Source organism: Leishmania martiniquensis, chromosome 25 (assembly GCF_017916325.1).
Source record: "Leishmania martiniquensis isolate LSCM1 chromosome 25, whole genome shotgun sequence".
NCBI lineage: Eukaryota > Euglenozoa > Kinetoplastea > Trypanosomatida > Trypanosomatidae > Leishmania > Leishmania martiniquensis.
This window is the reverse complement of record NC_090160.1, coordinates 151739-173203: the sequence shown is the minus strand read 5'-3', so window position 1 is coordinate 173203 and position 21465 is coordinate 151739. Positions and strand designations below refer to the sequence as shown.

The 21465-nt window shown below is 57.8% G+C and overlaps 3 protein-coding genes across 3 annotated transcripts; all 3 read left to right on the top strand.

Annotated features, from left to right (window-relative positions):
* Positions 1-476: 476 nt before the first annotated feature.
* Positions 477-1025, top strand: LSCM1_05247 (uncharacterized protein; the record flags this gene model as incomplete). The annotated part of the gene is made up of 1 exon (XM_067322719.1): positions 477-1025. The coding sequence occupies one exon, from the start codon at positions 477-479 to the stop codon at positions 1023-1025; it is 549 nt and encodes a 182-aa protein (XP_067178084.1).
* Positions 1026-8887: 7862 nt separating this feature from the next.
* LSCM1_05246 (uncharacterized protein) lies at positions 8888-9436 on the top strand (the record flags this gene model as incomplete). Its single annotated transcript, XM_067322718.1, has 1 exon — positions 8888-9436. One exon carries the CDS (start codon positions 8888-8890, stop codon positions 9434-9436), a length of 549 nt encoding a protein of 182 aa, XP_067178083.1.
* Positions 9437-16487: 7051 nt separating this feature from the next.
* On the top strand, positions 16488-20933 carry LSCM1_05245 (uncharacterized protein; the record flags this gene model as incomplete). The annotated part of the gene is made up of 1 exon (XM_067322717.1): positions 16488-20933. The coding sequence occupies one exon, from the start codon at positions 16488-16490 to the stop codon at positions 20931-20933; it is 4446 nt and encodes a 1481-aa protein (XP_067178082.1).
* Positions 20934-21465: the final 532 nt, after the last annotated feature.

Below are 21465 nucleotides of genomic sequence, written 5' to 3'. Positions count from 1 at the left end.
CGAATACTTCCGTGGCTTTCCCTTCTTCCAACTTCCCCTGCGGTCTGTCTCTGTCTCTCTTCCTCCCCCCTCTTCCTCCTCTCATCTTTCACACACACACACACACGTATTCTTTCGTGTCTTGACCTCCCTACACCCGACGCAGGCCACCACTCCTCTTCCTCTTTTCTCCGACATCCTCTCGTACTCTCTGTCCATCGCACAAGCACCAGCAGCGGGTGTACCCCTTCTCCCTCCCCCCTCGACAAAAACAAAAAGAGGAGCTCTCACTTCTCTGTCTCTCTGTCTGAGTGGCTTATCACACTCTTCCTTCGCCCCTTCTCCTTCCCAACAGCGCTTTTTGCGTGTGCTTCTGTGTGTGTGTGTGTGCGTGCGCGTGTCGATTGTTTCTCCTACACCTGCTCTGCCTGTCCTCAACTTTTTTCCTTCCCTACTTGTCATACGCCGGCTTTCTAAAGCGTTCACACCGAAGCACCATGGCCCAGCAGATGACCCCGCAGCAGATGACCCCGCAGCAGATGGCCCCGCAGCAGATGGCCCCCCAGCAGATGGCCCCCCAGCAGCCCCAGCCCCAGCAGATGTACAATCCCGAGCCGGAGGCACTGCGCAACCTGATGGTGAACTACATTCCCACCACCGTGGACGAGATGCAGCTCCGCCAGCTGTTCGAGCGCTTTGGCCCGATCGAGGGCGTCAAGATCGTGTGTGACCGCGAGACGCGCCAGAGCCGTGGCTACGGCTTTGTCAAGTACCATTCCGCGGCGTCCGCGCAGCAGGCGGTGAACGAGCTGAATGGGTTCAACATCCTGAATAAGCGCCTGAAGGTTGCGCTGGCCGCGTCGGGCAACCAGCGCCAGCGCCCTTACAACCCCCAGCAAGGCCCGAACCCCGCTGCAAACATGGGCTACTACGGCGGCAACTTTGCTGCCGGCTACCCGCCGGCGAACCCATACGCGCAGCAGCAAATGATGGCGATGCAGCCGCAATACATGATGCCGCAGCCGGGCCCGCAGCCCCGCCAGTAAGTGTCCGTGCTGAGCCACTCTGCAGCGGTATAAGATGTAACGGGAGGAAGGCAAATAACACACGTGCAATGTGAATGCACAGAGGGTGCCCCTATGAGGGGGCAGTGGAAGTGTGTGTGTGCGCGCTCGCGTGCGTCTGGTGGAAGTGCGCGGATAGTAAAACGGATTAGGGTCAATGACAAACGTGCAGACATGCCAGCATCAAACGAAAAAGGGGCCATCGCGCGTGGGGAGCTGTGGACCGATTTTTTTTTGTTGGTGCACCGCGTCGCGGTCGACATGCCGAAAAATGGGAAGGAGAGAGGCCCAATCGTGAAAGGGGCGTCGTGCGTGGTGGTGGTGGTGTGTTTGTGTGTGTTAAGGGGGGAGCGAGTCGGCGGCGGCCCCCGAATGAGCGGAGCGGAAAAATTTGGGGCGGATACGGCTATGGTGACGAAAAAAGGAAAAAAGCTCGGTATCAAGTAAGCCAGGTCTTCAGAGCGCTTACCGCGGCGGTGATGTAGTGGTGGCTTGAGCGGCTTCGGAGAAAGCGCTTCGGTGAGCTTCGGCATATGCACCGGTCAGAGAATCATTTCGGGTCCTTTTTCTAGCCTAATAGCTTTTCTGTATGGGCGCACTTATTATCTCCCGCCCACATCTGAGGCTGAGGTCGTACGGGTCGCATTCGTGTGCGTCTGTGTGTGTGTAAAGCAACTCAGACCAGCGGCCGGTGAAGGCTCCCATTAGTATGGTGCTCCAGTCAGATGACGCGCAAAAGGAGCAGCGTGCCGCGAGCAGCAAGCACGTTGATCGGGGAAGTCTGCGCGTGTGCGCCGCACGTTTCTTCTTCCTCTTCCTTAGTTGCTCTCTTCTTCGACCTTTTCTTTTCGTCCTTGGTTGGTCGCACATGTGTGTGAGGAGGGCGCTGAGTAGTGCGTGGGTGGCAGCTCTGCCCTCCTTTCCACCTGTTTTTGCCTATGTAGCGTATCCGGCGCGTTACCTTTTTTTTCGCTGCTTGCCCTTCTCGTGCTGCTTTCGCCTTCCCCTTTCTCCGCCCCTCCCTCTGCTCTACGGTGAAGTGCTTGTGTGCCACTGAGGTGAAGCAGGCGCCCCACCCGACAGCCATTGTGGACAGTTGCCGACACGCACACACGTGCACACGTAAAAGGTCTCCACTGTCTCTTTTCTTTACGACATCTCAAACGGAGTGCGCGACTTGTGTGTGGCGGATGGATGCACGAGGGGCACCCGTGACTTTGTCGTGGGCATTGATGGGGACGGCTACGCCGCGTACTGCTCTTACGTCTGTCCTTTGGCGTGTGCCCCTTTGTGTGCGTGCGCCCCTTTCGTGCTCTCTCTCTCTGACTGTGTGTGCGTGTTCGTCTCTCTTCACATCGCGTGCGGCCTTCTTTGTCGTGCTGGAGGCCGGCGTGTTGCCCCTCTTTCTCCCAGCGTCGGCTCTCTGCATCATTCCTCTTTTCGCGTTTGACTTCATTGCTTTGCCTCAGCTCCTCTTTCTTTTTTTTTTTCGCACTATTCGTCGCCTGCCTTTTCTTGCTCCTCTCCACGCCCCGCCCCTTTTCTTGGAAACACACACACACTCACACGTACACGTCCCCACCTCGGCGCCTCTTGCAGATCTGTCACAGCCAGCAGCGCTGATTGGAAATGCGGCAGGCTCGCACCGTCATCTTGCCTGCAACTGGCACTCTTCTTCTGCCGCCCACTCCTCCCTTCCTCCCCACAGGGCGGAAGTATGTGCTGCACATTTGCGCCAATGCACCGCAAGGACAACCGTGAGAGAGAGAGGACGTCGAAGAGGAACGTCGAGGCATGAGAAGCAGTGGTATGGGGGGAGTGGGTCAGGCAAAGGCGCTGAGACAGGGACAGGCAAAAGATGTAAGAGAGGGCGCCAATACAGCTGGAGCGATGTGGCGCATGTGGCGGCTTGCAGCGATACGTGAAGAGCACGCGCCCTGCGCCTCCATCTTGCCCCCTTTTTTTAAAAGACTGTCGAGCCTTCTTGTGGAGTCGCGCTGCCTATCCCATCTTGGCGTGTTGCCTTTTCCATACCTGTGCGTGCGTGCATATGCCCCGACCGAGCCGGACTTCCCTTCCCTGCCGTCGCTCCCGTGAGTGTTCGCCCCACCGGCCCCGACAACGAACTTTTTGCCTCAGTGCATGGTGGAGAAAGACCCCCTTTTTTTTTTACAGGGGCGTGTGGGCGCACGCGCGCTTCTCCTGTCCCTCTCTCCCCATTCCCTTTTTACTCGGCATTTCGATGCTGCTCTCCTTCTTTGTCTCTGCGCCTGTCTTCACTATCAGCTACTGCTGGCGTCGGTGGATATGGATGATGGTGGTGGTTGCTGCGACACGTAGGCCAGCACCGTGAAGGTCACATCACCTCAGCCCCCCCTCTACCCTCTGCACCCTCACGTGCACACTGCCCCGTGTCTTCCCCTTTCCCCGCCAAAGAGGCCCCTTCGCTTTCGGTTCACTTTGTGTTTTTTTTTTCGTTTCGTCTTCGGTTTGGGTCTCTCTTTACGTTTGTTTCCGTTCTTCTTTCTCGTTTCTCCCCCGTCTACGATGCTCACTGTTCTTTTTTATTTTATTTCACTCTCTTCAGTCTTTTTCATTTATGTGTTTTGTGTTGTCACGTTGATGCGTTTTCACTTTTTCTTGTCGGCTTCAGTTCATTTCCATTTCGTTGTGTATCGTGGCGTGTGTGTGTGCGTTTGAGCAGAGGCGGTGAATGCGCGTAGAAATGGACAAGATGCAGAGAAAGAGGAGAGAGGGAGGGAAGCGGGGGTGAAGCGGATGACGAGAAAGGGCGTTGCGCCTAATGAATACTTACGCCCACATACCATTTCTCTCCCCCGCTAACCTACGCGCGCGCGCACACACACACACATGCAGACAGACACACGCGCATTAGCAGAGGCAACAGGCAGCTACTGGATGGACCAAGATCCGTGCAAAGGGAAAAGAAAGCGGAAAAACAGCGCCATCAACTGCAACGAGAGCAAAGCGAAGTTACTGCAACGGAACTGAATAGAACGGTGCTCGAAACCAATTCGGACGCACACGTGCTCTCTCGTGCGTGCCCCTTAGCTCCTATCATTCCATACAAGCAAAAGATGTAACAGTGACGGAAGGTAGGCGACGGCGGCAGTGGCGCCGTGTGGGAGCCCTTTCTGCCTTTTGTGTCTCTTGTCGTTTCCTGGAATTGTTTCACATTGCCTCGCTGTTTAATAGATGTGTATGTGCGTCCTTGCGAACGTTCGTTGAGATGGCCTTTCAGTTTTCTGTTTTTTTTTTCTCTCTTGCTCGGCATCTCTCTCCCTCTCCGCGCTTGCTGGAGTGTACATACGCTTATGTGCTCGACTCTCTTTTCTTTTCCTCGCGTTCTCGCTATGTGTGTCGCAGCGCCCTTCTCTTGCTCTCTCCGAAGGGGGAGGGGGCGAAGGGAGCGCGAGAGAAGGAGAGGGAGAGGGAGAGAGAGAGACGGCGGCTACGCACACGGTCATATCGTACTCTTTGGGTACGCAGATACGCATACGCGCTTGTGCACACCCAAGCAGATGGCCACTTGATCTTTTGCCCCCCCCCCCTTTTCCGCTCTCGCTGTTTCTTTCCGTCCTTTCCCTATGCCTCGTCACTCGCTCCATCTCGGTTCTGGACGCTGCCGCTTTTCTTCGCGCCCCTCGTTTCGATGGCCCCTCCTCTTCCCGTAGGGTGCGACATTCCCTTGTTTGGCCCCCATCCCGTGTGTCTGCCCCTCCCCTCCCCTCCCCCCTCTCTCTTCCTCTCCGTTTGCCCTTCTCGTGCGCTTCCTCCAGACACCTACAGGAAAAAAAAGAAAAAGAAAAAAAAGACGGCGCAGCAAAAGGGCAGCATGTCAATGCGGAGGAAGCGCAGAACCCCTCCGAGACAACGTCTGCAGTCGCTCTTTTTTTTCCCTTTCTCATCCGGCTCTCTTGTATGTCTCAGCGTGAGTAGGTGACGTTCGAACTCGACGGCATCCCTTCTCTCACGCCGACGCATAAGTAAGTGCCCAGTCGCTCAGGGAGAAGAAAAAGAAGACGGAGTGGACTCGCGCTCCTAAAGTTTCTCCGCTTTTTCTCCTTGGATACCCCTCTCCCCCTTTTGTGCGCCCCCGCCGGCGTGCTCTCGCTTTATCACGAAGTCCCTGTGGTCTCCGTCTTCTCTCTCCATCATCTCTTTCGCGCGGCGTTTTGTATTTTTTCCCTCCTCCCGTTCGCGTGTGTCGGCCGTGACACTAACTCTTTAAGTCTCTCTGTCGCTTTCGGCGTCGGCCACGCTTTTTTTTTTGTGTGTTGGCTCTTCACGCCTTCTCAAGCTCTCTCCCTCTGTGTGCTTACCTGTAAGGAGCGATGCACGCATGTAGGTGGGCATACAGAGAGAGGGTAGAGAAGGATGGCGATGGGAGCTAATGACACGCGCAACGTAAATGTGAGGATGCACAAGTTTTGGGCACAAAGAGGAAGACAGGGCGAGCATGGATAGAGAAAATAGGGGTACAAGCGACTGCGCCTCCGAAGGGGGCGGGGGGGGCGAGGGGCTGCAAGAAGGCCACAGAAGCGCTATCCAGAAGCGGATTCAGAGGGCTGAGAGTGGAGTTCATCAGTAGAGGCAGCAGTAAAGACGTTGACGCCGAGGAATGTGTAAACGCAAAGGCGTTTTGCGGCGTCGAAAAAATGGAGGTGGTGGGTGGGGTGTACGCGCACGTATACTCATTTCGAGCCGCGGTGAGCGTGTGGGAATTCGACCTTTCTCTCTTTGTGATCATCCCCCCACACCCCTTCTTTCCTTTCTCGCCCAAAGGACTTGAAGTCAACAGCCGCAAGCAAGCCGCACTCATGTACAAGCGCATACAAGCACCCGCAGACGCCCCATAACGTGTCTAATACGGCATGTCCATGGACCGCCACTCTCACCTCTCTTCCTCATTTTGTCGTCTGTTTTGTGTTTTCTTCCACCGCCCCACCCACTCCCACTCCCTCTCCGTCCACGAGTTCACACGGCTCGTTCTGCGTGTGCGTTTGTGTGCCTCATTCCTCTTTTTTTCTTCTTCCGTTTGCTTTGGCGTTTGCGCTCCCCCTTTTTGTCTTGTTGTGTTGTGTTGTGTTCCGTTTTCGTTTGCTTGTTTGCTTCTCGCTGTCTTTTTTCTCTCTCTCTGTCCCCCCTTCTCCCCCCACGCCCACGCCCTCTTCCGAGGGCAGATCCGAAGTTACTTTCATCTCCGTCTCTCTGACTTCGGTTGTTTTTTTTGGGTTTCCGTGTTTCGTCAGTTTTCCTTCAATTTTTTTTTCATCTATGACGTAGACAGGCGAATGTGTTGACGTGTGTGTTTGTCCTCTCCTTCAGCGAACCTCAGCGCCTACTCACCCTGCCAGCCTCCGTGCTCCCACCACAGCGCCTTGCGTCTCTCCGCTAAGGATGGCGGTGCTCTCCTCCCTCCTCCGCTTGTGCTTTCCCTTGCGCGCTCTCTCTCCCCCTTTCTGCCACCTGGCGCTGGTTATCGACCGTTGCTTGTCAACCGCGACAGCCAAACGGCGTAGAGGAGGCTCATCGCTCAGACGAGAGTACGCAGCCAACGCAGAAGAAGGGGAATGAAGGGCGGGAGGGGGGGAAGGACCTTATGGGTGATGCGAAAAGCCGGGGGAGCGCTCAGAGGAAAGAGCCATGCATGAAAAAGAAAGGAGCTAGAGGCAGCAGACGCAATCATGGCAAACGCCATGCATACATGCTGGCACACACACACACACACAAAGTTACATGCACGTAATCACTCACGCTCCATCGCACGCACGAAGACAAACGAACGAAACGAAACGGGTGACTCATCTTCCCCTCCCCTCTGGTGCGAAAAAAAAAAGAAATGATGAAAACTCAGGAGGAAAGAGGGCACTTGCAGGCGGAAGAACTCGAAGTGTGAGTGCGTGTGCATATTTTATTAGGTGCGTGTCTCCCTGCCCCTTTGCGCTCTTTCTCTCTCTTTTTTTTCGGCGTCGCGCGTGCCGCTCTCTCTCTTTTTTCCCTCTCATCGGCTCCCCGTGATGGCGCGTTTTCGAGGCCTCTTTTTTCCCCTTTTCGCACCTTGTTCCGCCGGCGGTTGATACTACTTTTTTTTCCCATGCCGGTGCTGTTGCTGTGGAACGTTGGCGTGATGTGTATGGTGTGAAGCGACGTGTCAGTGTCGGGTATGTCGCTGTAACGAAACACACACACACACACATAAGCACGCGCACATCGTCACACGGACACTCAAGAGAGACACAAACGAACGACAAAGACGACTGGAAAGCGCACACAGCAACAGCGAAAAAAAATTGCCGCGCCTGCAGTGCATGAAAAAGAAATTAACTACGAAGGAGACGATGGAAGCACGCAAACACACACACACACACACTGCCACGCACGCATACATGTTTACGCCTGCGAGCGTACACAGCAGGTCCGCCACGCGCTCAAACAGAAGTAGGGGGCAACATCGGCACACACACACTCACGCAGCCGTAGATGCAAGTGCCCTCGTACTTGTGTACTCCCAACATTCACCTACTCCCCTCCCCGTCACTTGCGAGCAACGGCACCCCTCCAAAAAAAAAAGGATGGCCTCGCTTCCCTCATCTTTCTCCCTCAGCTTCTCCTGTTCACGAACCGCCTCTCTTTGTTCTCGTACTCGTGGGCGTATGTGCGCATGGTGTGACGTGTGTGTGTGTGTCTATGCGTGTCTGTCAAGTTAATAAGTCAGCCAACTCTTTTGTTCGTTTCTGTTTTGGTGTCGGTGTGCACACCTGCGTGTGCGGCTGTGAGTGTCCCTGTCCACGATAGAAGTCTGAGCCAAAGGAAGTCAAAGAAGTAAGTAAAAGGAAAGCGTTGTGAGCACCCGTGAGTACAGCCGGGACGATTGCACACAGACGCGCACAGGCAGACATACACAGACACACAGACGCATACGCGTAGCGAAAGTGCATATATATCACTGAATGGGCAGCTGAAGAAAAGGGAGGGAGTGTGGGATGGCGTCGTGGCAGGAAAGGAGCCATTGCCTCCGCTCTGGGCTGAGTTTAGAGAGAGGCGTGCTCTTTGCCCCCTTCGCCCCCCTTTTTCCCGTTGTTGCCTTCTGCCTTCGCCTCTTTGTCTTTCTCTGTCTCTGCGAATGCTGCTTGCGTAGGTTTGCTGAGGACTGAGGTGACGTAACTTCCGAAGCAACACAAACAGAAGTGTGAGGCAGAAGGAGGCAACAGCAGTGATGCCCCCCCCAGCCATGCCTGCACGGTGGGCGACGTTGTATGTCTCTCTTTCGTCTGTGCGACACACACACACTCACGCACTGCCGCACGGGTGCTGCACCTTGCATTGCGCAACGGCAGTCGACTCGTTCCATGCGCTGCTCATGTGCGTCCCCCCGGCACGCACCGCACACACTTTCACCCTCGCTTGATTTGTCCTCGTCTTCATCTCGCACTTCACCTTCGCTGCTTACCCTCCTCCCGTGGCGCATATTGGCTGCCTTCTTGTGTGTGTGTGTGTGCCGTACCCGCCTCGTCTCCTTCAACCTTTTCCCCCCTCCCCCCTACCGCTACCGCTACCCGCGCCTCATCGCTGTCAACCATTTGACACCACTCCCCGCACACCGCACCAACGTATGCGTACACGACTGCCCACACTCCCCACGCGCAGATTCTTCGCTTTCTTTTCTCTGTTTTTATTTTCTCCTCCTCATTCCCCAAACAGCCCCGTGCAGCCTTTTCATTCTTTTTTCTTTTAAAGTTTGCTCGCTTCTCAGGACTCTCCTCAGCGCTCGCTCTCTCTCTGACTTTCTCGCTTCACTAACCCACTCTCCTTCCTCAACCATGGCCCAGCAGATGACCCCGCAGCAGATGACCCCGCAGCAGATGGCCCCGCAGCAGATGGCCCCCCAGCAGATGGCCCCCCAGCAGCCCCAGCCCCAGCAGATGTACAATCCCGAGCCGGAGGCACTGCGCAACCTGATGGTGAACTACATTCCCACCACCGTGGACGAGATGCAGCTCCGCCAGCTGTTCGAGCGCTTTGGCCCGATCGAGGGCGTCAAGATCGTGTGTGACCGCGAGACGCGCCAGAGCCGTGGCTACGGCTTTGTCAAGTACCATTCCGCGGCGTCCGCGCAGCAGGCGGTGAACGAGCTGAATGGGTTCAACATCCTGAATAAGCGCCTGAAGGTTGCGCTGGCCGCGTCGGGCAACCAGCGCCAGCGCCCTTACAACCCCCAGCAAGGCCCGAACCCCGCTGCAAACATGGGCTACTACGGCGGCAACTTTGCTGCCGGCTACCCGCCGGCGAACCCATACGCGCAGCAGCAAATGATGGCGATGCAGCCGCAATACATGATGCCGCAGCCGGGCCCGCAGCCCCGCCAGTAAGTGTCCGTGGCCAAGCAACATTGTTCGGTTTACGAGAGCTCGTATTGCTTGGATTACCGGTCGCGTGGCGATGCGCTGGTCGAGGAGCGACGAGTCGGACAACATCGCGGGGCTGGTGGTGCCGACGTTTTCTGTCGCGAAGACGGCGAAGGCGGTCATGGCAGGCGTCATACGGCTGCCCTCTTCTCACCTGCCATTCTCGCGGTCCTTGTGGTGGTCAGACGCCGCTCACAGACATGCCAGCATCTCTTGTAGCTGCCTTCTGTGCGCTTTGGTGGAGGAAGGTGGACCAAGGTGTATACCGTGGAGTTGACGGTGAGGGGAGAAAGGGGGGGAGTGGTGGGGGGCAGTCGGTGCGAGCGTTATGCGCGATGCTTGTTCACATGGCTGCTAATGGACTGAGGAGCGCCACGGAAGTAAACAAAAGAAAAACAGTCGCCACAAGCGTTGAAATAGAGTAAAATGAAAACCGAAATGGGCGCCTAAGAGATACACGCGTGGTGCCTGCCTGCGCACGTGCTGTGGTTGGTTGCGGGCCTGCATGGGCTCCCTCCGCGCTGAGTGTCTGTGTGTGTTTCTGGAGTTGCGGCAGCCAATCGATCATCTCTCTTAGACCTGCTGTTTTGGTTCCTTCCTGCGCGAGAAGGACACACATGGTACCGCCCGCGGAGAACCGGCGGCACTGCCCGTCCGGCGCCGAATCAACAACTTCCGTTACACGATTCCGTGGTGAGCATCGCCCCCCCCATCACCCCCATCCGCCTTCCTCTCGCGTGGGTGGCTTATGGCGTGTGCGCCCTCATCACCGCCGCCCACCTGCGCGGATGTCGTTTTTTTGGTCTGTTTGCCTGTCCGTTTTTTTTTCTTGTCTTTTGGTGGTGTGTTTCCGTCTTCTTATTGACTCAGAGAGATCTGCCCGCCACACGCCTCCGCACGCATCTCCTGTGATTCCTTTGTCTTGCGTCTCCTTTTGCCTTTTTCGTTCATGTTTCGCCGTGCAACAACACATTATTCGTTGCTCGATTGCGTGGTCTCTCACCCGTCTCCGTGCCTCCTTCCCTTCCCTTCTGTTTGGTAGCCTACTCGATCTTTTGATGCGGCCTATGCCGCGTGTGCCTTACTTCTCTCCCTCTCTGCATCTTTTTTTTTTCGTGCTGCTGCTTGCTGCGCTCTCTCTTTCCAATCTCCACCACTCCTGTCCGCTCGCTATGCAGCTTCTGTCTTGGCGCTTCTCAGGTGTCGCGCGGATGCAGCTCCACTGCTGTGGGGGACTCCTGCCGCAGGAAGGGGGGAGACACCCGACATCTGCAGCAGACCGCACAGTGTGGCTGGGAGGACGATCGGAGGTGTGGGCGTCTCTCTCGGTGCCTTGTGCAAATGCGCGCATACGTTTCTTTATACACGTGGCTGAAGCAGAAGAGAGAGGCGGACACAGAGAGGATAGAAGGGGCGAGACAAGAAAAGCAAAAAGGTTTCGCTAAACGGTGATGGTGATGATCTGCATGTGGTCTCGCGTAGTCGACTGTGTCTCTGTCTGTAAGTGTATGTCGCTGTTTGTATGTGTGGCTGTGTATTTTGGGTTGCTCCTCCTCGGGCGTTCACCTTCCCTTTTTTCATTAATTGTGTGTGCTTGCTTGGCGAGCACTTGATTTCTTTCTCTCTCGGTGTGCTTCTCTGCATGAGCTCGCGTGCGTGCTTGGGGTGAAGGTCACCTGCGCTGCGTGGTTTCAGTGGCCGTTAACGAAAAGAAAAAAAACGAAAGATGGCGATCGAGCGATGGGCGGGAGAAGAGCAGGGGTGGCTGAGGGGGGAGGAGGAAGACGAGAGAACCCCACGCATGGGCCCCTTCGCCACCATCCTTCAAACAGAACAGACATGTACGCACACACACATATATATATATATATATGCATGTACCCATGGAGTGAAGGGCAGGCGAATAATAGCGGCATAACGTGTAGGAGCTCAAAGAAAGAGAAAGTGATGGGAAAGCAGTCAAGACAGCGGTCTGAACGCGCCCCTCCTCCCCGCCCCGTCCTTTTGGTTGACCCTCCATCGATTTGTGCCTTTGTGAGCCCCTCTCTTGGCTTCTGTTGTCTTGTAGCTTCTAGACGACGCATCTTTCCTTGCTTCCAGTGCCGTTCCACCTGATGTCCTCCCGCACACCACCCGTTCCCTGAATGAGTTTCCTGCATGCGTGCCTGCCTGTTGACTGCTATCCTGTCATCCCCTCCCTCCCCCCTCTCTCTGTCTGTGCGTGTGGTGGTGGGAGGTTGGCATGCATGGGAGGGTGAGGAGGGGGAGGAGGAGGGTGTTGTGTCGGACTGTTATGGGTGTCGGTGCCCGCGACCTCACTTCTTTTTTTCTTTCTAGCCGCGTTGCGTTATTGTTTTCCCCCGCTCTCGCTCCCCTTTCTCCTTCGTAGGCTTCTCTCGCGCCGAGTTGCCGATGCTCTGCCTCTGCCCTTGTCCCCTACGCCCCTTTCCAGTGTCACGTGCGCACGTGTGTGTGGGCGTATGCTTTTATGTGCGGGTGCGCGCTCCTGGCACCGCACCCGCTCTCTTTCCTCCCATTTCGCCGTCCGTCTCGCTCCCTTTTCTTTGGTTGCTTTGCCCGTCATGGTTCGAGTGCTTTCACGGGCCTTCGCTCTCGAGGGCGGCCCCCCCGCTGCTGCTGTTGTTGTTGCAGCGCCGAAGATGTGTGCTTTTTCTCTCTTTTCCTTCCCTTTCATGCTGCGTTGGCGTGCCTGTGCGTATGTGTGTGCTGTATGCCTGCCCCCCTGCTTCCCCGCCTTTGACGCCCCAACACACGTCTTCACGCACACACGCGTAAAAAAATGAGGAAAAGAGAAAGAAACGGAAGAAAAAGGATAGAAGACGCTTCAAGTGCATGTGTGCGTGCGTTTGTGTGCCTTTGCCCCCTCACCCCCCTTATCTTCGCGCCCGGAAGGGAGACGCACGCACACACGCAGACCTAGAGACGCTTACACACAGTGAAGTGCACAGATTTCTCAACTCATGTAACTCCTTTTAGCTTGTTGGGTTGTGCTCTACATGACTCTGCGCCTGAGATGTGTGAGAGCTAGCGGATGCGAGCCGGAGGATGAAGCGGCTGCTTCTGTCTCTCTTTCTCTGTATGTGTGTGGGGTTTCCTGTCAGTGTAGCCGTTTCGATGGCGTGTCGTGTACGCTTTCTTCTTTGTGTGCCCACCCCCTCTTAAAGGTGGTTGGTGGTCTAATGCTGATGATTGCTTTCGTTTTTGTCTTTGTGTGCAGAGCCGTCTTTACCTCTCGTTCCTTCTCCCGTTTCACGCGGCACCCCATGCAGCCGCCGCCCGGTCCTATGCGCTTTCTCGTTGGAGCCTTTGGTGCGGAGTGCATCGGAGACGTGCACCTGTGCGCTTGCGAGCTTTTAGAGATCCAGGACAGCGTATGTGCGCGTGCGCAGATAGGCTTGTCTCGGTGGAAGTGGGATAGGAGACGCCGCCTCGGGCGACTGGGGCATGGGATGCGACACTGCCAGCTCTCATGAAAGCTTTCACATCTCGTCTGTGCTGCCAGCTAACGCCCCCGCCGGTCACTTGTCGTCCTCACCGCCACAGAATCTCACAGCGGCACATACAGATAGTGACGCCCGTCTCCCTTCAATTATTCATTGTGCACCTTCAGCTCCCGTGCACTGTGCAGCGCCCTCGTTTGCCTCGCCCATTGCAGTCTGGTTCCCTTTTCCTCCTCGCTCGCTAGTTTGCCGCTCATCGCTTCCTTTATTTTTCGTTTGTCGGCAGCTCTCTCAGTGTTTGCGTGTCTGAGTGTGCGTTTGCACCGTTGTCGTCCACGTTGTGGTGCACCTTCGTTTCCGCGAAGGGAGGGGGCCACTGCAGAAAGCAGAAAGGAGAGAAGGGGAGGGGGAGATGAAAAAAAAAACTGCAGCGGTGCCAGCGCACCCTAACTGGCTCACGCACGCGGGGGTAGAGAGGCACTGAGACGCGCACGCGAGCGCACACGGACTCGGGGTAGTGTGCAGCTCGAGCAAGAGAGGCGCAATGGGTTCGAAGGAAGCGGGGGAGGGGGGGAATGGGCGAGACAGCTGGCCCCCCTCCTCTCCGCCAGCTGCCTCGCCCATTCCCCCCTCCCCTACGCCCTCCCTTCACCGCTGTCGTTTTTCGTGCCTTATCAGCCCTCCGCTTTTGTTTGCTCTCATCTGTCGAGCACAGTCACACAGTGGGCACACAGAGGCGCCTCGCCCTAGCCTTGCCCCGCTCCACTGCGCCCCCCCTTCCCCTTTCTCTCTTCTGCTCCTACATAGATGTCCGAATATACATTGGACAGATGGCGAGGGTGGGGAGCGGTGGGAGGGGTATCTGCTTGTTTGTGTGAATGGCGGGGGGGCAACGGGGAGAGGGCGGCCCCCTTTTTCTTTCTTTGATTTCTTTCATTTTTCTTTTGCCCTGTCCATCTGTCGTTTCCGTTCTCTGTTTTATATATTTGTGTGTGTGTGACGTGTGTGAGGTGTGTCCACGCAATGGACTTTCGCCTTTATTGTATGCGTTGGTGTCTCTGTGTGCCGTTTTGGGGGTAAGTCAATGTGGTGTGCTCCATTTTGTTTTAGGAGTTAGCCGTGCCAAAAAAAAAAGAAGCGGAGTGGGCGCAACATAAGAAATGTTTACATCTATATATCTCGCTATATATGCACAGAGGATACAGTCCGCCTCTCGATATGCCGGTGTGTGTATGTGTGTGTGTGCGTATCATCTGTAGTGAGGCCGACAGACGAAAAAGAAACGCACACACGCACACACACACACCCATACAGAGGCGGGGGTGGATGGGGACAGATTGTCCATCAAAGTACCGCGCCCTTTTTTTCGTCTTGTCGTCTTCACGATTTTGCAGCCGATGGCAAAGAGAGGAACGCGTACGGTTTGTTCTGTGCAGAGACTCGCACCGCCTCCACGACACACCGCCATCAAAAAAAAAAGAAAAGCTGAGGGAAAAAAAGAAAACAAAAACGAAGAGGGCAGCAGCGCAGAAACTTCTAAAATTAACTTAAATGAAGTCAAAGAGGACAAAGAGGAAAGGATCGATGGCGTTTGTCACCCCCCCCCCAATGACGGGAAGAAGGGGAGCCTTCCGCCCCGCCGCGCCCCTCCCTCCCTCCCCCTCTTCAAAAAAAGAGAACAGTAGGAAGGGTGCGATAGACTGCGACTGGCCCACGGCATCCCCCCTTTTTTTGGTATCCCGCATCTACCACGCAGGCCTTTTTTCTCTCTTTCGGGGAGCGAAGAGGGGGGGCGCGTGCTGGCGTCTTTCGCGGCAAGCGCACCAACGCGCACTTGCACATATACACTTCTGCAAGAAGGACACCCTGCCCGGTGGGTCCTCGGACCTCCTCATCCGAACGTAGAACGGGAACCTCGATCTGAGTGCCGTACGATGAATACACACCTCTGCCCCTTTTGTTCACGTTTTCCTTCGGTCCCCCTCAATGTCTCTGACTGAGTGGGTTCCGCACCTCCATGGCCTTTTCCTCGCCACTGCGCGCCTCCTCCTCCCCACTCTCTCAGGGGGGAGGAGGGGGGGCGTGGTGCCCCATCAGGTGAAGGGTGGAGCTGCCCGCTCTCTCTCGAGCTCTCTGTCTCTCTATGCTGGTGACGGACATGTAATTCACTCGGTACCCCTTTTCTGTCTTCGCATTCTAATTTTTTTCTTTAGTCGTTGCTCGCACCGCGGCGCGCACGCAGCGGCCGCATCTGGTCTCCTGTCCACGCACGCACACGCACACACACACAAATAGACGGGGCGTTCCTTTCGCACCCCCATCCCCTTCACATCGGGCCGTTTGACGGAAGCTCGCGTACTCCCGCTGACATTCTTTTTTGTCTGCTGATCATCTCTGCACAGCAGTGCCGCACGCTGTACCCCACGTGCAGGATGCGAGTGCAAGAGGCTTTTAGCTGAACGCATACACAAGACAGCGCTGTGTCCCTAAGAGCGCTCTCCGCACTTGCGTTCTGACACGGCCGCAGACGCCCATAGCTGAAGCAAATCTGTCGAACGCGGTGAGGATCGTTGCGCAGCCGCGCGGCTGCCCTTTGACTCGCTGGCAAGCGCATCGCAGCTCTTCCCACACCAGGCACAGTAGATTAGGGAGTCGCGCCTCCGAGTCTGGCCGAAGCTGCTGATTGGGGACTGATACGATTGCGTCATAGGCGACGGTCACGCCAAAGCAGCGACGCCGCGACTGCAAATGTTCGGCTATACAACTCCAAAAGAGGACTGAAGTCAACCCCACTCGGCCGCACCGAGGGCAAACGACCGGCTCCCCTCACCCGTACCCCCTCCCCCCGAGGAAAAAAAAATAGAACGACCGACACAAAAAGGTAAAGGCGCATGTCTATTGCTGGCCAAGTGCAGTACACGTCAAGTCCGCACAGCCCCGTCTCAGTGTCCTCCTCTTCTACCACAACATCCTTCCCAGTGTCGCGATCTCGACTTGACAGGAATGCTCGGACGAGAAGCAGTCGCGCTCATCTTGAGGATGAGGCAGTCCCACCCTGTGCGTGCAGCCCCCGACTGCACACTAAGGCTCCTCTGAGGCGGCGGCGGCAATCCGTCGATGACAGGCATAGACGGCTCCTGGCCTACGTGGCGCCGTCCATCACACGTCAGTTTGTGTCCGTGTCAAGCGCGCAGGCGTACGTAATGCGTCACCTCGGCGCTTTGCGTTGCCATCCCTCCGACGCGGCAAGCAATGAGGAAAACGAGCCCAGTAGCACGAACTTCGCTGCGTTGCGCGGCGGACACTGGTGCATCGCGTACGAGGTGGATGCCAGTTGGCGAGTGGCCGCGGCTACCCAAAGTGACTCTGAGGCGGAAGCGGTATCTGGTCTAGTTAATCCGGTGTGCTGGTGCTTCACGCTGGAGCCGTTACCCGCGGAGCAGCGAGCAGTGTGCCGCGCCGCTTTACGGGCCTCCTTTTCTGACACTTCTGGCACCACAACGACTCACTGCACACCTGCTGGGCAGTCTTGTGCCGCGCCGTCGAGACCGGCGATGTCTCAGGGATGGCCACTGAACGACATTCTTGTCACACCGCTCTACGTGTGCACGAATCCCGCAGCTGTCGTGCCGCTTGACACAAGCGCAGATCTTCGCCTGGTTGGCAGGGCTGCAAGTGATAGCGCGTCGTTCGATGCTGCTGAGCTGGACGTCCTGCTCCGTGAGTTACCGACCTGTGGTGCTCTTGTCTACGCGCTTGGAAGGCAGCAGCAGCGCGCGCGGCGCGGTAAGGTCGCACTTCCGCTCTCCATTCTAGACAGCAGCATCTGGGCCTCTGCGTTGGGAAACGATTTTACCGAAAAGGTGGAGGCGCTCGCTGCCGACGTGTACGTGTCAGCGGTGTCACCGTCGCTACCGTCGGCCCCCTCCTCATGGACTAGCTCACCAGCCTCGGTGACGAAATCTGCGGCATCGCTGACTGTGCCACGCGTGGAGAGTGCAGACCGCGTCCTCAGCTCTCATTCCGAGGCTTGGGCTGCAACGTTGTCGCAGCAGCTTCTACGCAGATGGGCGCGCCTGCCGTCGCAGAGTGTTGTGTGCTGTGGTGAGCGGCAGGCGACACTGCGGCAGCGGAAAGGACTCCTGCTCCGTCACATTTCTGACATCCAACGTGACACTGGGCCTGCTGAGGCGACTCACAGCGACCCGTATGCCCATAAACTCAGCGCAGCACTCTATCTTCTCGACGCCCTGCGTCCCGCATGCCCTGCATCGGGGAGACAGGCCTGTGACAGTGATGAAGCCCTCTCTAGCGTTGTGGTAGATGCGTTGGACATGTTTCTGGAGGAGTGCAAGGACGATAACGGGCACCGGCAACCACCAGAGGGGCTTCGTCGCTACCGCCTTTGGCGGGGGCGTGTGCGACGCCTGGCGGCGTTCGCGCCCGCTGTGGGTCCTCTGTGGGCGACCGACGAACCATGGCTCATACCGGAACCGAACTACCTGCAGCTCCCGTGGTGCACGGCACACTCGGCAGCGTTGGCTCTTTCTGCCGCGCAAGCTTCTGCCGCATATCCTTCTTGCACTACACACGTCCCGGCAAGCAGCGCTGCAAGTGTGCCGCCTCCGCCGCACACGCACGTGGCCTTGTCAAGGCTTGATGACTGCATGCGTACCCTCCGGTTCACACCTGAGCAGCAGACGTGCCTGCATGAGCTCGCCTATGGCGTGGTGTATCTCGCCTCGCTGAAGTTCGTTCCGCGGAGGGGGTCCGGCACCGGCCCCGCGGAGGTTTCCCCCTCTTCGCTACCGGCGCTGAGCGCTGCCGCCCAGCTTCTGCATCTGCCAACGAGTGCGCTTGTTACCGCGTTGACGACGATGGAGGCACGCGAGAATGGCGCACCTTCTTCGCTATCAACGCAGCACGCCTTAAACTGTGCCGGCGCGACGCAGATGCAGCGCGTTCTAGTGGCGCACATCGGTGGGTTACTGGTGCGTTCGCTCCTGCAGCTCATCAACACCGCCCTAGACGTTGATGGCCACGCCGGTACGGCGGTGCGCACCCTCACACTTGCCGCTACTACGGATGACGAGGACACGACAGCGCAAATACAATGTGCGCACGTGCCCGACAAGCATTGTGAGAGCCGTGAGGCATCTGGACATGGCCTCGTGGCGTGGTACGCCGCCTATGTACGTTCTCATATCGCGGCGAACGCGCGAGATAGGCTCATCGGTGCACTGCAACGCGAGGTATGCTGCGAAGGAGTGGGCCTGGAGGTGAGAAGCTGGCTTGATCAGCTCTCTGCTGTGTCGACTGGGCCCACTGCGGCAGCACTTCGCGTGGATGTCGTAGCGGCAGAGGTACGTGAAGTCTCGGCGCGGGTCATGATGCCATCGACGAAGCAGGCGGGGAGAGGCGCCATCGTTGCTGCCCATGCAGCTGCCAGTGCATACGAATCCGTTGGTATCGGGAGCGGTATCCCTGTCTTGGCGGAACTGGCGCTTATTCTGGAAGGCGTAGCGTCGAGGTGCATTGGAGTCCATGCATCCGCGATGCCGCCCCTGTCTTCACTTGCCGAGGTGCAGCACGCCCTCACGAAGAGGATTCAGGCGCTGGCGGCATCGGCGCGCCAGACAAGAGCCGTGGAGGCGGGCAACGCTTCCGCACATTCACCCGAAGTTGTCTGCACGTGGGAGGACGCGGCCTCCGCCGACATCAGCGCGGGTGATGGGGCTCTTCTGCTCACCTTTCCAGGTGGCTTGCACCCCCCTCTGCGGCTCTCCGTCCGTCGCCTTGCTTCCGACATCTTCGCCGCCGCGCGCCTCTGCGTGATGGGCACCACGCGAGCGATGCAGCGACTGCTGCATGGCTTCTGCAAATGGTGCATGTCTGTTATTCCAACGGTCATCGCAGACGAGGACCGGGGGAGGCGTGCCGTGCGCGTGGAGCCGCACCAGCGTCAGCATGTAGGCGGCGGTCGTGAGAGGGATGGGCCGATGAATGGACCCTCCCTCATCTGTCCGTGCTCTGTGCACGAAGCCCTGAGGTGTACACTGGCGCTGCATCGCAGCAACCGCAGCTCCATCGCCGACAGGGAGGTCGATGCGAGCCACCGCGGCAGCCCTGCCATCACTCCGACGACAGATTTCTTGTATGTCATGCTCGCCATTCCCGTTCCACGGGAGCCCGCACGGTGGGAAACGTTGCTGGACATTGGTGAGGCGGACCACCGCCAGCACTTGCGGGGCTCGCCAAGCGTGCACCTTTTCCTCGAGCGAGTGCCCCCCCACGAAGCGCCTGTGTCCTCCTCTCCTGCGGGACAGGTGGCAGTGACACGTGACGACGTCTTGGCGGCGTACCTGCGTGAGCGTCAGCCGCTACTCGTGGCACTCTTTTTGTGGTCGCGCCTCTGCCACTGCCATCTGTGTCCGGTGTCGGTGTTTGCCAAGGCTTGCGCAGTGCCGCTTCTAACGTCCTACGCGCGATGGCCGCCGTCTGCAAGAGTGCCACCACGTAGCGTGGCGACCAGCAGCTTGGCAGCGGAGGAGTCCCGGGAGGATGGTGTGGGCGACGGCGCCCTTCTCTCCGTAACCGACGTCACCTCCAGAGGTCTCGCGGGCAGGTCGTGGCTGCGCGCGCATCCAGTGGCACCTGACGAGGCAGCCGCCAAGCTTCTGAAGCGAGTACGTCAGCTACAAAGCCAGGGGCGCTACCGTGAGCTGTGCTTACTGGCGGTGGAGAGGGTACCCCAGTGCGGCGATGGCGGAGCGGTGCTTGGGGTGAGCGTCGTTTTCATCGGGGCTTCTACCGTCGCAGCGATACAGTCGTGCTGCAGGGAGCTGCACGACGCGTCCGCGAGGAGCATCCAAGAGGCGGGCCGCGGGTTTGCAGCACGCCGCTGCCTTTGCTTCGCGCGCCAGCAGCAGCTCCAGCAGCGCCAACAACAACGGCACCAAACAGCGCACTCAGCGGACAACCGCCTCGTGAGTGCGGCAGCATCCTCGACGGAGATGCGAAGGCGTGAGGATCTTGAGCGCGTCAGAGACGCGCTGCTGACGAAAACAGCCCACAGGCGGACGAACGTCCTCATCAACGCTGCGCGACATCTTAGCCACGCCGTAAGTCTCTTGCAGCAGCGGTGGACAGAGACGCTGGAGCTGCTGGAGGGCGAGCTGACGGGCGCCGTGAGGGAGATAAACGTGCACGAGGAGCAGCGGCAGGCAGCCGAGGACGTGGCGCGGCAGGAGGCGCGTATGTCGTGGCGCGTCCGCGAAGAAGCATGGAGCGAAGTATGGAGCCCGCTAAAGAGCTGTGAGGGACATCGGCAAGCGGCTCAGGCTGTGCAGCGGCGAGGTTGCACACCTCCTCTCGCCCTGCCTGAGGTAGAAAGCACGGCGGCGACGGGCGAAGGAGCTCAGCAAGCAAACGATACTGCTCGTCACGCAGTACAACTGAGACACGCGGCAGCACATTCAGCGGAAGCTGCGGGGCTCTCAAGATTGATTAGGGCGAGTCTTCTTGGGGAAGCGAAGGTGCTCGCTGGCCACATACGGCGGCAGGAAGTCTGTATGACACGCATGGCAGACAACCTCCAGCGCGACTGCGGCGGCGGTGGCGGTGCCGTGCGAGAGGAGAGGTCGCGGCGTGGACGACGGCGCGGCAACGGAGTGCTTGAAACGCCGGCGCGGAGGGCAGAGTCTCCGGCAGAGTTTTCGAGGCGGGAACGCCGCAACCCGGAGGGGCTGATGTTGACGCGTCCACGCCACTCCCCATGCCGAGGAAGGGCAGTCGCTGGTTCCAGTCCAGCACCCGGTGAGCAGCACACTCCATCGATGCTGGGATTACGCAGTGAGCGCGACCGTCTCGGTGTGTCCGCGCGCACGGCCATAGAGACGATCAAGCGCACCAGGGCGGCGATGACACTAGAGGATTCGTCCGAGTGGGCGGTGCAGCGGGACTTGATGGCGCTGTGGGAGTCGTCCCGCATGTCTGTTTGACCTAGGGCCTCTTCTCTCAACTCTTTCCTTCAACTCAACATCCCCCCCTCATCCCTCAGCTCGACAGCGAGGGCGCGCGAGTGATTGTGCATGTGTGACTGCCTCTTATGACGGTCCACCTTCCTACGCTGTCTCGGAGTGGGCTGATGAGCTATCCTCATCATCGGCGCCCATCCGCGCCTGCTCTGAAAGCGGCGCTCCATTGCTTCTTGCATCGATGTGTGCCTCAGACACACAGCTAAGGGACAGAGCATCTTTGGACCTCCTCTGCTGATCGTGGTCGCCTGCTTGATTTGGCAATGAAACGGTCTTGGAGCGCTTCTTCTCCCCGGGCAGTTGTGGCACAGACAGCGAATAGTATTCCGTGGCGCAATCCTCATCGAGTACAAGTGTGACCTCCTGCCCGTCATCGAGGGAAAGCTTCCTCTTTTTCGCCACTTCATCACCTCCGCGCCCACATCGGCAGGATAATGTGGGGTAGCGATGGCCTCTATGGCCGTCTGATGCTGGACACCACCACATCGTATGTGAA